Below are 15533 nucleotides of genomic sequence, written 5' to 3' on the forward strand. Positions count from 1 at the left end.
ACAAATAAGAACAAAAGAAGCCTTATTTATTTCAATATTTTTTTTGTTATAAGGAAAGAATCGTGAAGGATCAAGAGATGTGTCAGACAAAACATTTATTAAAACTAAGCCTAAAGCTAACGTTGCATTTATAAAATCGAAGACTTATAGGTGGACCTAACATGTTGCCTATCTTAGTTACGAGACGGTAAAAAACAATGTTCAAAACTTCTTTACACGTACATATCTCAGTCGTTTGCAAACCACTTAAGGGTCAAAACAGCGTACATGCGTTCGTAGTTACTGTCTGATCTTTCATTAACGTCCATCTAATCCGATTATACGGCCATCTAATCCGATTAATCAGTCAATCCGTAAATGGCATGTGAATTATTCAAAATGGCTTTGATTAGGATCCGCCCGCGATAACATGCAGAATATCGGAAAATCTAAATTATCTGGCAGTTTAATTATTGTAACAATATTTCATATTATACTCATTAGACCTTTAATGAGATAATCAAGAAAGAAAATAAATATATACATACGTGGATGCTCATAAATCTTGTTTTAGATCATACTTTTTACGTATAAACATACATGGAATAAGTCAAGAATCGATGCGATTATTATATTTGTCTAATAATGTATACAGATAACAAACAATATGGACGAATCTGTGAGGTGCACGAGAGTTTTGTAATTATTGGAAATGTAATAATAACAAAAATGTATATATGCCCTTTGACTTCACAGCTCGACTCTTTATGATCTCGTGCCAATCTCTCTTTTTTCTTTAAAGCGAAACTTATATTTTTGTGGCCCGTACCATTTCTCTGATACGCCAAAAACTATATATCATTAGTTACCTGTCTTCTACGTTTTAAATTAAATTTACGCATTTGCCAAAATATAATATAATATGGTATATATAGTACACGTAGTCACTAATAAGTGAGAAGAAGTTATATATACTTGAAGAATTGGAGAAATCGAATATGTTGATAAGATGATAAGATCTTGAACAAAAAAAATATATGTTGATAAGATTGAGACGATTTCGAATTAGAATCAATATGTTTTGCCCGATGTCCTCACATATAGGGGAAAAAAAACCTTCGTCATCATGTTTCTTTTGTACTTATTAGACGCATAAAGCTAGCCAAATTATATAGTGTTAATCCACGCACTACTAAGATTTTATATTAACCCCACATTCAAAAAAAAAAAATCCTTTTATATTCTTCGTAAACCGTAAGTAAATATATTTTTCACATGTTATTTGCTTTATGTGGCTATTGTTTCTTTTTGATTTTGGATTAGTTAATTTTTGTTTTATCTTTTGGCTTTACGAAATTTAAAGGTGAGTTCTATATGCCGTCTTCAAGCGCAAAGCCTCTCTCGTGAACCTTTTTCTCTTGTTAAAAATTTATAATGTTCTTTTTTTCTTTTGTTGGCTCCCCGTGATCAACTCCATGCAACGGCTTCGCAATTTACGGTAACATCCTTCCATGATTCCATGGTCTATTGTCTAATATATTTGTTCTAAATAATCATCCTATAATTCTTTTATTACTTCTTGGTTTTGATTGACTAATTTTCTTTCAGAAAAAGTAAATAAATTTGGAACAATAGTTACTGTACTCCTCTATATTACTAATTTACTATATAACATATTGTTGTTATACTAATTACGTTTACGTTTAGGGTCAATGTTCCGCAAAAGGTGACAAGCTGATTTTTTATATAATGTGGAAACTGGAAAGGAAAACCGAACTAAGTAGAGCTATATATGGATTGTGTAATTTGTAACGACAAGCTGAGTTTTATTTATTTATGGCTTGTAAATAAGATCTAATACTCTCTTCTTTTTTTTTTTTAATGAAGGAAAATAGGAGCCGACGTCGCAATAATATTTACTGTTATGCTGCCTCATAAATTCATAGAGACAAAATTTGTATCTTTTCCCACTCTCTCTTGTCCGAACTGTTTTGTTCTCATTACACTAGACCATCACCCAGTCATCATTCAACATTTGGATGGTAGATGCATACATATATGTGCGTACATGCATATACGTATACATTTTACGGTATGTAAAAATAAATACAAATGTCAGTGATGAATGATGATCACATGTATATATTTATGTTGAATCAACGAAAAATTGGTCCCATGAATTATTTTTTCCAAAAAAAAGTTAAATTTTGAAGCCCTCCACGGTCCACCTAATTAAAACTCTGTATAGTACTATGCTAAACCTCTCACCAACATAGCGCGCGATAACGAATGTGTTCGCAACGTCGGCCGCTCAATAGAATAAAACACAATAGATCAAAATCCAAAAACCAGGTTGGTTTGATGGTTTCATTTCATCCAAGGCTGGCATGGCTCTGCCTCTCTCGATGAACTAGGTTAAAATTATATATAGAGTATTTCTGTATTTGTTTTCCTATGGCAAAAAGTAAAACCGCTGATTAAGAAATAATGATATTAAGGTTCGCTTGTCCATTGAACAAAAGTGAATTCAACACGTTTTAGACATCTTTGTGCCAGACCCATACGCGTAGTATCGGCTTGAACTGGCTGTTTTCCGGTTTAATTATTGTTGCTTGTTTTAGAAAGCGTCTTGCTAGAAAAACCAATATGGGCTTTTCTAAAAAATTCCGAGCCCACTTAGAAGCAGATGCAGCCTATATTATAGACGAGGGCGATGGTTCCGGGTTTAAATCAGCCGATCGGGTTTTAACCGTTTTAACCCTAAACCAAACTACCCAAAATGCGGTTCGTGACTTTTAAAATATGGTGAACATTATAGGTCCGGAGATGACTCTCGTTAAATACAACATGATGATTACCTTTACCACAACAACTACTTATGATATTTTTCAAGTGTTGTAATATACAAGATCTGAGATTCTGTTTTGAATACCAGTATACCACTATATATTTGATGAAGATATGTGATCAGGTTTCCTCCCTTTATCTGCTTGTGCTTGTCTTTTATATAGTTGATGCTTAATCGCTTCTACTTGAGAATATGAAGTCATTATCGTTGCATCCGGGTTTGATGATTTTGCAAAGTGGTAGTTTTGTTTTGGCCTACACTCCCTGTATCTGTACATCATGAATTTGTGAAGTGGCTTTTCTATGTTTGTTACTCCTAGTGTTGAGTTATTTAGTTAAGTTTGTAGGCTCTTACACAGGACATATATCAGATTGCTTGCCATTGTCAGAATTTGGTTGGAATGAATCTTGTGATTCTGGGGGAACACGTACACAACTATTTTGAGGAGTTGTGTTGCTCATATCCTCTTCAGTTTTGTTGTTTTGACGTCATCGTCGATTTGATTATTTAAGTGATTCTTGCTGGTAGTGTGACCTCACCTCATCATTCTTGCTCATAGAAGGTGAAGAGCATCTTTGTTTTGATGATAAATGGTCTTTACTTCTGACTTAGAGAGAGGGTTTAGGACTAGTGACTGACTTTTAGAGAGAGGGTTTATGATAATTGATTTAACCAACATTTTCTTATTAGAAGAACTCAATTATAATGAAATGTATAATGTGAGTGAATTTCTTTAATTATTATAATGCTATTTGTATTTTATTTTTGTATATAAATTAAAAGCGATTTTTTTTTTTTAAATATATTTGCGGATCAGTTTGATGAATTGTTTTTTTCTTTTAATGAAGTCAATAAATTGTTATCTCCGCAACGGTTATATGTATCTCTTATTTGTTTTTATCCAACTAGGCAACAACAATAAAAAACAAAAACAAAAAGAATATGAAAAAATCAAAATAGGAAAAGGAAATATATAGAGAAAAAAGGAAAAGTTTAGTTGATGGAGCGTCAGGTGAATAAAAGAGTCAAAGTTTTGACTACCGACTTTGTGACTTTTAATCTCGACCGCTGAAATATCAGACGAGATCAAATCACGACCGTCCATAACTTTACATACCTATTTCTATAAATAATAGAAGTAGTGATCTCCTCCGGCTCTCTGTCTCGCAGTCCCATAGCTTTCCTTCTTCTTCTTTGTTGCCATCGTTCCTTATTCATTCGTCTAGGGTTTGGTTTCTTCTAACTAAATTGAATCGTTCAAAAGCTTTTTTGAATTATTCGATAATTAACTTTGTCTTCGCAATGTTTTTATAGATTGGAGAAAGATGATGCTTTGATGGTCGGTCAGTGATTTGATGTGCACCATAGATTCTACCTCAAAAATCTATACTTTAAATCTAAAGCAAACAATATATTTCAAAAAATTAAATTAATACTGATATTGTAAGAAAAAACCTTAAAATCTGGTATTTAAATGTTATAAAATATATGAATGTGTTTAACAATTGGTTTAAAAAGAATATTGTGTTTTTGGTAAATGTGATGGTAGAATTTGGAAAAGAAAAGAAAATGTTGAACTTTAATTATAAATATGCTTGGGTAAAGATGTTTTTGGCAAAGCCATAAAATCTGGAAGTTTATATTGTATCTCCTCCTCTATTCAAATTTGTTGAATATTGGCAAGATTTTAGGTCTTATTGTTATTGACACCTAATAAACGAATCATCATAAATAAATAATAATAAAAAGAGACACTTTTAGATAAGATTATGATAGACTCATCCAAATGTACGTATATTGCACCTTAGCTTGGTTTTCCCATCTAATCTATTGTATTAAACAAAATTAATCAATTATTTTTCCTTAGCATATGTGCATCTAATCTTGACATGAGAAGTGGTCAACATTTCACGAGTGAATCTTGACATGAGAAAGATGATATTGCTAGGTGTATATTTTAATTGTCTTTTGGTTTATAATTTTAAAATATGTAAATCAAAAACTTTATGTTTATGGGTCAAAGAAGAAGATACGAAGATCCTATGTCGAACTGATTTTCCTCTTATATCCGACGTTCTGGATTTCAATGGCAAGTTGGTTAAAAAAACTACAAAAAAAAATTATTATATTTGGTAATTAATTGTGATGGTAGTATTCTATATATATATATATATATAGAGTTGGCGCTATATCAGAATTCATGAGAATTAAAACTACAATATTTAGTCGGATGCACCATTGGTGGAATTCTGTTTGACTATTTTTGTAATAATTTATATTTTAATTTAATGTGTATTAATAAAAATTAAAGGATTAATTAAAAATTTGAAATATTGAATAGTCTAATATCACTAAAATAAGTTTATTTTTCTCTCACGAATACAGCAAAAAAAATAGTTTAAAAAAAATACCATAAAAGATAAAACTAAACAATAGTCCAAATGGGTGCAGAATTGTGGGAATGACGTGGCGCGTTGGGTACATGTGGCATTTTAGAAATGGCGACTTCTGATTGAACCGGCCGGTTCATGAATTTAATTGCAAGTAAGTGACTTGAAGAGTGTTTAGGACTTGATCAAACCCGACCGTCTTCTCCGACGTGGACTGCCTTCCCTCACTTATTCTTCTCTGCTCAAAAATTCAAAATCGTAATGTTAAGATTGGTTATTCAGTTTGATTTGTCTTTCAATTTCTGTTCGACTTAAGCAAAGGGAGGCCCCTTTATTATATCCTCGAAAATCAAGGAAACAAAGCATCTTGATCAAATGCGCCATCTTCTCTCTCACGGCTCCTCCTTCTCTTCTTACTTCTTTTATGGTGTCGCTTGCTAAGTAATTGTGTACGTTTGCTATTCTCCATTTAGAAATGTCTTATGCCACTCATGTCATTGATCTGCTGCAAGGCTGATGTTGAAGCAATGATACTAGTGTTTGAGGTCTATGGGAAGAACTCATAAAACTATTTTTTGATATTTTCTAAACACTAGTCCACAAGAGATGCATAATAACACTCCTCCGATACAAATAATTTTTTACATGATTAAAGATAATTTTTTATAAAAAAAGTAGGAAGAAAGACATATATAATTCTCTTTTCTTTTTTTTACTTGTTTCCTTCTGATCTATTTGGTCACAAATTCAAGAAAAGAAGACTTGAACGCTAGAAGTTTTCAAAGACTTGCATACAGGACAAATCTTAGTGACTACATCACATTCTGTACACAAACTCAAGTGCCGACATGGCACAAGCAACACCGATACTTCCTTTGCGCTACACATTTTGCATCTCATCCTCTGACTCCCCATGTTGTTCTTCTTGTTGTTTGGATCAATGTATGATGAAGCTGCATCATCTATTTCGCTNCTTTTTTTTACTTGTTTTCTTCTGATCTATTTGTTCACAAATTCAAGAAAAGAAGACTTGAACGCTAGAAGTTTTCAAAGACTTGCATACAGGACAAATCTTAGTGAATACATCGCATTCTGTACACAAACTCAAGTGCCGACATGGCACAAGCAACACCGATACTTCCTTTGCGCTACACATTTTGCATCTCATCCTCTGACTCCCCATGTTGTTCTTCTTGTTGTTTGGATCAATGTATGATGAAGCTGCATCATCTATTTCGCTGTCTCCAAACCCTTCTTTGCCTTGGTCTGCAGCAGCCATGACATTGTTGTTGTGTGACATTGCTTGTTGGAGATTTGCCTTTAAGACATTAACCACAGACTCATTGTACTTTGCTCTGTAGTGCCAATTCTGAGCTTCCATCGCCACTTGCTTTATCCGCTCCACGAGCTCCTTATTCTTCTTGTTCATGTCATTGATCTCGTGATCTTTCTCTTGAAGCTTCTTGCTCACTCCTTTCTCTAATGTGGTGAGAAAAGACGCAATGTGTCTTTGTTTCATATCCCTCACACTTTTCGCCATTTGAGCTGCCTGAACCACAACACACAGAAGTAAACAAAAAAACATTACAAATCAAAGAACCTTAAAGAACGAAAAAAACAGAGAAGATGCAGAGACAAATCAGTACCTGGATCTTGATGAACTGGTCAAGCTCATCTTTTTGTCTATGGAGGTCAGTCCTAAGACTATCATCAAAGATAGGAGAAGCACCTACAATGCTACCACTAGCAGAAGTCACCGAAGAGTTACGTTCATCGTCATCATAAGATAGTCTAAGACCAGTTGAGACTAGATTCTCCTTAGGCACTTCTTCTCGAACACCAATGTTGTTATGATTATAGTTCAAAGACATTTGAAGCTTCTGCTGTCTTAGGATATTACTAAAGTTTTCGGCTTCCCTTCCTCTTTTGTTAGACCGAATCATTGGAACGAGGTTATCGTTAGCAAAATAGTTAACTGGATCAACAACAGTGCATCCACCTCCCACTGCACAATAATAAAAAAAACAAAAGAATTTGTAAGTTTCTAAGAGTGATTGATGCCAAAGTTTTGAGATTATATGATAGATACAATAAGAAACCAAAAAACTTACTGGTATTGAACAAATGAAGCTGATTCGGTTGTACGTTAGTCTGGTATTGCAACTGGTTCTCGTTCATGAAAACCGGTGGTATGGTGTTTCCATTGTTTCCACTTAGCATCTTCCTCAACAAAAGTATTTATGAATGTTAAGTATAGGTTGATCTAGAGTACTAACACAAGTATATAAAACCTGCAGTTAAAGGAAAAAGGTAGTCATTACACGAGACAAATCAATAATGAACATACTCCTCAAATGAATCATAGTGTATATAAAGTTAGAAGTCCAAATACCAAACAGAGTTACAGAGCAGAGAATATTGTAAACGAGAGACAATGGTGGATCATAATAACAGAGTTGATGTTAAATCTATATATAATGAAAATGAAAATGTAAAGAAAGACTTGTGGAGGAAATGTAAAATGTTTATTTTTTTTTACCTAAGCAATAAAGAGTTATATATGAATTTGCCTGATGAACCGGGGGGATGGATACAAAAAGTGAATGATTTGATTGTTTCAAAAGTCAAAGTTCCAAATAAAATATGTAACTTACTGATACTGAATTGAGGTAAATCTCTAGGAACATGGAAAGATGACAAAAAAAAGTTGAAAGAACGAGTCATAACTCATATAACCCAGAAACAGAAACCCTAAATATATTGTAATTTTCCAAAAAAAGAAAAAAATAAAAAATAACGAATACAAGAAGAAGAAGAAGAAGAAATAAAAAGAAGTATACCTTTTTTACAGAGATTTCCAATAAGATTCAAGAAACTCTAGTTTCCCTTTCAGATCCTGCATATATAAGAATAAACAAAAAAATCAAACTCATGAAAAAAAAAAATAAACAAAGTTTGATACGTTTTATATAGCCCATAATTTTCTTTTCTAAAAGAAATAGTATAGGTTAAGAAATCGAGAGGAGACGAACCGATGATTCAGGATCTTGACAGAGAAAAGAAGATGCTTTTTTGTGAAGAGATGAAACGGCTAATAGAAGAAGAAGAACAAGACCCAATAAATTAAAAGCCACAAAAAAAAGGTTTTTTTTCTTTCTTTGGTTTTAAATATAAAATGAAAATTCAAAGGAAGAAGACAAAAGAAAGAGGCAAAAGAAACGGAAGAAGAAGAAAGAAAGAAAAAATGAATGATGGGTAATGGTAATGGTAATGGTAATGGTAATGGTAATGGTAATGGTAATGTAAGCAAAGCGGGTGCGATGGAGCGGGACAGTGGTGGAAGAAGTGGGGGAAGTTGGGTTTTGGGGACAAATTCAATTTTTATTAATAATCCCAAAAAAAATGGTTTTGATAAGTCTAAAATGTGTAAACACACCAAACAAGAGAACCGGTGGTGGTGGTTTCTTTCTCTCGTTCTTTTGCTTTCGTGAGTTGTGTATCTCTCTTTCATTACGCCAACTTTTCATTATTACCTTCCCTTTCTTCTTTTTGCTAATTCCCATAAAATTATAGGTTTGACTGATTTATCAATCCTATTAATTGTGAAAAACCATTATTAAGAAACTAATTTTAGTTGAATACAAGAAGTTATGGAAGATAATCACAAGGCGTTACATTACAAGAAAATTTCAAGAAGTTGTATTTTAAATACATCAATCTATAACAATTTATAATACAAATCATTTTTAACAAAATAACGAAATCGTATCTTCAAAACGTGTTTATTACCGACATTGTTATTAATTAAGTTCGGATTTTTTTTTTTAAAAGTTCATATCAACTATGATTTGTTTTTTTTATTACATAACTCATAACTGCGTCATAGATTGGTCATTTTGAAAATGTATATATTTTGAGTATATAATACCATTGGATTCTTTAATATTCTTACAAGTTATATCTAGGACGTTACATGTGAACAATTCAAATTGGATTCTTTCGAAGTCAATACAACGAGGGACGTTATTATATATATAAAATAATTTAAAAATATTCCACCGATTACATCAATACCACGAACGACGAACACCGATGTTGCTCTATGTATATATACATTATGAAAAGATATTTGTTTTATAGAAAATCAAACTCTGTCTCCTTTTTTTTTAATAATCAAATCACTCAACGACCATCAAACACTGTATTTGCTTTTCTATAATAGTAGTATAATGCAAAAAATATAATAACGAATGTGAACGGAGATGATAATAATAAATGAATAATCGTTTTACGTCAAATTCAAAGTCAGGCATGGACACGGATTCCACAGTGTGGGAATTATGACAGTATAGTAGAGAATTCAAGTGTAGAAGAACAAAGGAGAGATTACTGTATTCAACTAACACGTAGGGGTATTGTGGTCTTTTAAACTTAAAACTCAAATTCTCACGCGACGGTAACGGAGAAGGTAATCAACGAGAAACGTGTTTCGCCGTGATCTCTCTTAGTCAGTCAGAATAATAGGAAGGAGCCGTTTAAATGCGAGTGTGATACACGCGCCTGGTCGTTGGGCAAATATGGCGGGTAAGTTTTGGCGGGGGGTGTGGGGAAAGAAGAAAGAAGCTGTTCGTTGGTTGGAGTAAGAGTTAGTTACCGTGACTTTCTGGGGAATACGTGGACCGGACCAAACCGTCGCACGCCACGTTTGTCGGATGCAATAATTATTATTGTTACTTTGAAAATATGCAATACTAATACCATAAATTAACCTTCGTAAAAAAAAAATAGGAATATTAATTTTCTAACTTAAAGAAAAAAAAAAAAAAAGAGAAGAGTAGAGGGAATATAATTCAGATGCGTGTTTGAAATTGAAAAAAGCAAAAGGCTTTTCTAGTGGTTGCAACCACACAGACGCAATCAATTTATTATTATCTGTACTATATTTTGTTTTGTAACGTTTACACGATATCCAATCAAATATTTGGTTGAAGATTTGTTATATACTACAATTTAGCTTTTTTTGACTATGTCCAGTGCATACCTTTGCTTTTCTTTCAAGTTGTTTGTTAACTTTGATTTCTCTCCAGACTGATAATAAGATCCTATTATTTCAATATTGACGGTCTAATAGAATAGATTGTAAGAGCCATTGAACATTGTGTGACAAAGATATTGAACCTGGACCAAGCAAAATTAACGGACACATGTAGGTATGAAACCCTTGACCTTTTTTTTTTGTAATTTTCCAAGACTAGTTTTGAAACTGTCATCTGAAATTCGTGGTAGCAAATGTCAAATTTTGTTTTCACTTTCCACTAGGCACTCACAATATAGTAGTAAAAAGCTAATTTCATTTGCCAAACTACTACACCAATTTAATTTAGTTTATCTTTTTCAGATATTTCCAGTTCAGACATTTAACATCTGTGAACTGTATATACAATAATTCTTGTGAGCGTTTCGTAACGTTCTAAAACAGTATTTAATGTTTTGTATGATTGGTTGTGAGATTCTGGCTATACTGATTAATCCGGCTGGCTTGACTAGTCTGAAAAGCAAGCCACTCGTGCATGGTTCATTGGTTTGGTATATGTTTCCACAGGGTTCCGTAAATAAGTAAACCATCCATGATTTGGTATATATGTGGAAGGAATTTATTTGGTCTTCAATTCAATGGAAGAATTAGTCTGAAACAAAACAATGTCGATGAATTTCTGTGTATTGAATAATATATATATATATATAGAGAACTAAACAGAAACGATGAAATCTAGGAGAATCTCTAACTTGTTACAACAATCTAAGCTTCAGTTGTTGAGCGATTCACTTTGAGAAAATAAAGAAGCTGCTTCATATATGCTGTAGTTAGTGAACCGGATATAACCCATCAATAACCGAACTAAGTACCCAAACCAAGCTCCAATATAGTCTTTCCTATATTCATAGCAGCCACCTTCTAGACCGGAACGAAAATATATCATAGTATTATTAAGTCTCCTTGTACCCATTATTATAAAGTTTCATGTGTATATTATCATCTTCATATTGTTACAACTATTAAGAGAATCTTTCCATATGTTTGTTCTTTGTTCGGTTGTTCACATATAATCACATTCGTTATATATCTTGTAGCCCTTTTTAATCCTTGTGAAGGTAGTGTCTATATTTGCCTCTGAAATGTTTGAGTCTCTGCTTCTCATCGTGCTTCGATTGGGTAAACTGCAATTTTGATGTGATGCATGATGATATATTCTCTCGGGTTAGTGGTGTAGGCTACTAATGCTGCATGCAAGCCCTATGCTAATGCTTTTTATTATAGTGGTACTGTTACCTAGTTTTTGAAATGTACGAATTTTCTTTTACTACAGTTTCGGAAGAAAAAATATCCGTCATTTAAAAGAACATATAATAGTAGCAATCCGCTAACGTAATCTAGTGATGACGCGTAACTTATTCTTCGTACAATAGATTAATTTAGTACCCTAAGTCCAACCATATCAGAAACCACTTGGTTGTTCAAGAATCAAGATGTGGACGATAATCATGATGAGTTAGTATTGACATGTCTTACCGATTACTTTTTTCTCAACCACCAAATAAATCCCTTATTGATATATAAAACCTCCGGCAACTTCATTTGAAAGCTCAATTATTAGGCAATTATGTAAACCCCCAATTTCATTTGTTAAAGAATCTTAATTTTTATATAAAATTAGAGAGCAGTTACCGTGATTGCACAATGAGACCTGCAGGTTGGTAGGCGTAAGGGCCATTGAAGACACACACAGACTCGCAAGTCACAAGAACCACACACTAATCTACTAAATTTGCGGGGAGCCTCATAGTTTAACTTTCAATTTGCCTCCATACACAAAAACTTGTCGTGTATTGATGATTTAAGTGGCATTTGGTTGGCCACACAATTCAAAAGTTAACGTTTACGAGGGACCAGTCACTTTTGTGTTATGTTTGAAGGCAGTCAGGCAGATATCCATCGAGGATTTAACACTATTCCAAATAAAATTCGTTCCGGTCCAAGGGAACTATATAAACTAGAATATATGTTATATGAGAAATTGTTGTTAGATATATGAGACATACTATCACGTTTATATAGTTTCCTTGTAATATGAGTATATGACGTGAAAATAACATAAGGGTGTTAAATATATAACATATTTTCACGTCATCTTTTTAGCATTTGAATATTACTTAACACATACTTCCTCTGTTTCACAAAAAGTGTCATTTTGACATATCTTTTTTGTTACAAAAAGAGTGTTATTTTATGTTTTCAATACAGTTTTAAATATCAAATTTTTTTTTTATCCCTATAATTTGAGCTAATTAATTAGAAAGAGAATATTTTTAGTGCATTTATAAAGAGTAAAATAGAAATTTAGATAATTTTCTTAATTTGTGTGCATTATGTCAAAATGACACTCTTTGTGAAACAGAGAGAGTAGTATAAAGCAAGTACTTTAAACTTTACCAAAAAAAAAGCAAGTAAGCTTAATTTAACAATAAATTATGAAATTCACTAAATAAAGAAAATTTATACCAGATCTTATTTTATGTAACAAAATTTCAAATTGATATAAAATATTTTGTTATGTTCCTGAAATTAACGATTTATTGCCCTAATACAGTATCTAGCGATTAATCACTCTATATTAACCATGATGTGTTATTTTTTATATGGCAAATGTTAATCATATATGGTAAAACTCGGTTTGGGTTAGAATAGTGTAATTGACCAAAAATAAATGAAATTCAAGTTGTGAAATGAGTTGGTTTAAATATTTAAGAATAATTTCTATTGGTTATTTGGTTTCTAAACCTTCCAAAAGTATTTCGTCCGGTAACTAACTAGTCTTTGTAATCCCCATTAGCTTGCCCTGTTTAAGTAACTGACAAAGGAACCTTAATTAAAGTTTGGTCGAGAAACTATGTCCCAGAAAGTAAGAAAAAAACAAAGGCAAACTGTGAAGTCATAGTCAGAAGACAAGTTAGTCCCAACTAATAAAATAAAATGCGATCCAAGTTGAAAAAGTGAAGGATAGAGAATCTATCCTTTGGATCCTCTCCTCTATTTTTAGCCCTTCACTTGGATCTCTCTTGGATAACTCATTAAATGACACTATCCAATATATCCACATGTGTATCTATATTTAGAAGCTTCCTAATTTTGTCACAGAAAATATCTTCATGTTTTGTTCCTTTCCGTTATAACTCATAATTCCAAAGTTCTTGGATTTGTTCCCAAATAACTGAAGATCGAAGGAGAAGAAGAAGAAGAACTATCTTCAAAAGAGCAATTGAGAAGAGCAAGATAATGTGTACTCATCATGATGAATCACAACACAACCTCCCTTGTCTCCACTGCCAACCACATACATACATTCGCATGGTACATATATACACAGTTACACACACACACACACACACACACACACACACACTCATACTATACATATATAATTTTTATAGTTTTCACCATTAGTGGAATTGGTTTTGTTAGGTTCAACATATGATAGAGAGGTGCATTCTACTCCGTATGACTCGTGATGAATGCGTCAAGGCGTTAGACCACCACGCAAGCATTCTACCAGTCGTTACCCTCACCGGTTAGTCTTTACAACGTTACATATATAGCATACTATTGTTCACAGTCGACTATATATCCAAATTGTTTCAAAACATGTTTCGTTAACACATGTTATGTGAAAACAATTTAAATCAAAGAAATTAAGAGAAAATATTGTTAAGAGTTTCTTGGATCATGCTCATCATTCATATATTCGACAGTACATATTATAAAATGTTTTCTGTTTGGTAGTTTGGAGAGGACTTCAAAGAGAAAATAAGGACTTCTTTGAAACGTATGGGCATTTCGTCTCTCCCAGGCCCTTCCTAAGTAAGAATTTGTTGGTTTAATATATAATATGTTTTTTTTTTTGTTAATTAATTTTAGTTGAATTTCTCAGCGATCATATATATCGACCAAACATCAATATATTTATGTTGTTTAAAACGATTTTGATGAAGAGTTTCTCCTTTTTTTAATTAATCAAAATTTTGTTTTATCAGGCGGAAATGTTCGGAGATCGCCGAGGTTAGCGAGAAAGATACAATGAATACTTTGGTATAGGCTTCCAGCTTAAATATAGGAGAAAAAGCTCGAACTTAATTTATATGTAGACCCTAGGCATCATATTTAATTGGGATACCTATTCCTACGAGATGAAACATGTATTGCTATTTATATATAGACTTTTCTTGTGTAAACTATTTTTAAGGTTGCTTAAATTAAGATGCAGTTTATCTTACCGACAATTTTGGCTGTAACGCGTCAATCAATTGCTATTACATATATCACATTTGTTTTGAATCAAAACAATGATGGTCACTTAAATTATAAACTATACTATTTATGACACAGAGATTAAACCAACCCGGTTAGCATAGGAAAAATACGTTGGAGATTTAGATATTATTATTTCAAAGATCTACAAATGAAAATGAAAATTGGTTCCAGTATCCTACTATATTAATTGAGAAGTACAAATATGAAATTAACTTTAAAATGTGTAAAAAATTACATTCAATTACCATTAGAAAAAATTAATTAAGCTTAGTTAACTAATTTAAATAAATATAATTAAAATAAAAATCAAAACACTCACATATCAAATATTAAAAAATCTAAAAAAAATCTAAAAAAATATTTTCTCTTTCTAATAAATTATGGACGAAATTACTAATTAATTTTTTTAAAAAATATATAAACCAATCAGAATTTTAAAAACTAAGATTTTATATCCAAGTATACAATACAATTATTTTTCCCTATTTTTAATAAATAAATTCAAAGATTTTGTTAAGATTTCAAATTATGATTTTCCTATCATATTTATTTTATTTTATTTACAAATTGTTTAGAACTTTCATATAATACTTATAATTAATAAAATGCATATTTTTCTGCATATGTTATGATTTGAATTTTTTAAAATGAAGATATATTACTCAATGTATGAAAATGTGTGTTTTAATTTCCGCATTGGCGGGTTAGTAAAACTAAATTTACATATAGATGATAAATTAATAATTTTTATTTACTCACAATTATAATATTAAAATTATTATTTTATATTTCACAAAATATGATGCAAATACAACAAATAAATAATATAAAACTGTAATAATACGTCAAAAATAAAATACTTAAATATTATAAAATAATTAGTATTCAAATAGACTAATAGATTTATATAACAATTAAAAATAAATATTATCTCAAACAAAATATTTTT

The 15533-nt window shown here is 31.7% G+C and overlaps 2 protein-coding genes across 3 annotated transcripts; one reads left to right on the forward strand and one right to left on the reverse strand.

Annotated features, from left to right (window-relative positions):
• On the reverse strand, positions 5907-8386 carry LOC104755286 (BOI-related E3 ubiquitin-protein ligase 1-like). Of its 2 annotated transcripts, XM_010477639.1 has the most exons (6): positions 8250-8386; positions 8058-8113; positions 7329-7508; positions 6864-7222; positions 6448-6766; positions 5907-6179 (listed from the first exon to the last, which is right to left on the reverse strand). In XM_010477639.1, exons 3-6 carry the CDS (start codon positions 7435-7437, stop codon positions 5965-5967), a joined length of 1002 nt encoding a protein of 333 aa, XP_010475941.1. In that variant the 5' UTR covers positions 7438-7508; positions 8058-8113; positions 8250-8386; the 3' UTR covers positions 5907-5964. The 2 variants fall into 2 exon arrangements, with proteins under 2 accessions (XP_010475941.1, XP_010475940.1); XM_010477638.1 differs by lacking the exon at positions 5907-6179 and having other exon boundaries at positions 6232-6766.
• Positions 13358-14546, forward strand: LOC104755287. Its single transcript, XM_010477640.2, has 4 exons — positions 13358-13627; positions 13739-13844; positions 14057-14134; positions 14308-14546. Exons 1-4 carry the CDS (start codon positions 13553-13555, stop codon positions 14352-14354), a joined length of 306 nt encoding a protein of 101 aa, XP_010475942.1. The 5' UTR covers positions 13358-13552; the 3' UTR covers positions 14355-14546.

This window comes from Camelina sativa, chromosome 17 (assembly GCF_000633955.1).
Source record: "Camelina sativa cultivar DH55 chromosome 17, Cs, whole genome shotgun sequence".
NCBI lineage: Eukaryota > Viridiplantae > Streptophyta > Magnoliopsida > Brassicales > Brassicaceae > Camelina > Camelina sativa.

Excerpts from the sequence above, each read along its gene's own strand:
- LOC104755286 (XM_010477639.1), bottom strand. The coding sequence starts at position 7,437 with ATGCTAAGTGGAAACAATGGAAACACCATACCACCGGTTTTCATGAAC. Across the intron at positions 7,223-7,328 it reads GCTTCATTTGTTCAATACCA|TGGGAGGTGGATGCACTGTT; the intron begins GTAAGTTTTTTG and ends ATTATTGTGCAG. Across the intron at positions 6,767-6,863 it reads ACCAGTTCATCAAGATCCAG|GCAGCTCAAATGGCGAAAAG; the intron begins GTACTGATTTGT and ends GTTGTGGTTCAG.
- LOC104755287 (XM_010477640.2), top strand. The coding sequence starts at position 13,553 with ATGTGTACTCATCATGATGAATCACAACACAACCTCCCTTGTCTCCAC. Across the intron at positions 13,628-13,738 it reads CACATACATACATTCGCATG|GTTCAACATATGATAGAGAG; the intron begins GTACATATATAC and ends TGGTTTTGTTAG. Across the intron at positions 13,845-14,056 it reads ACCAGTCGTTACCCTCACCG|TTTGGAGAGGACTTCAAAGA; the intron begins GTTAGTCTTTAC and ends TCTGTTTGGTAG.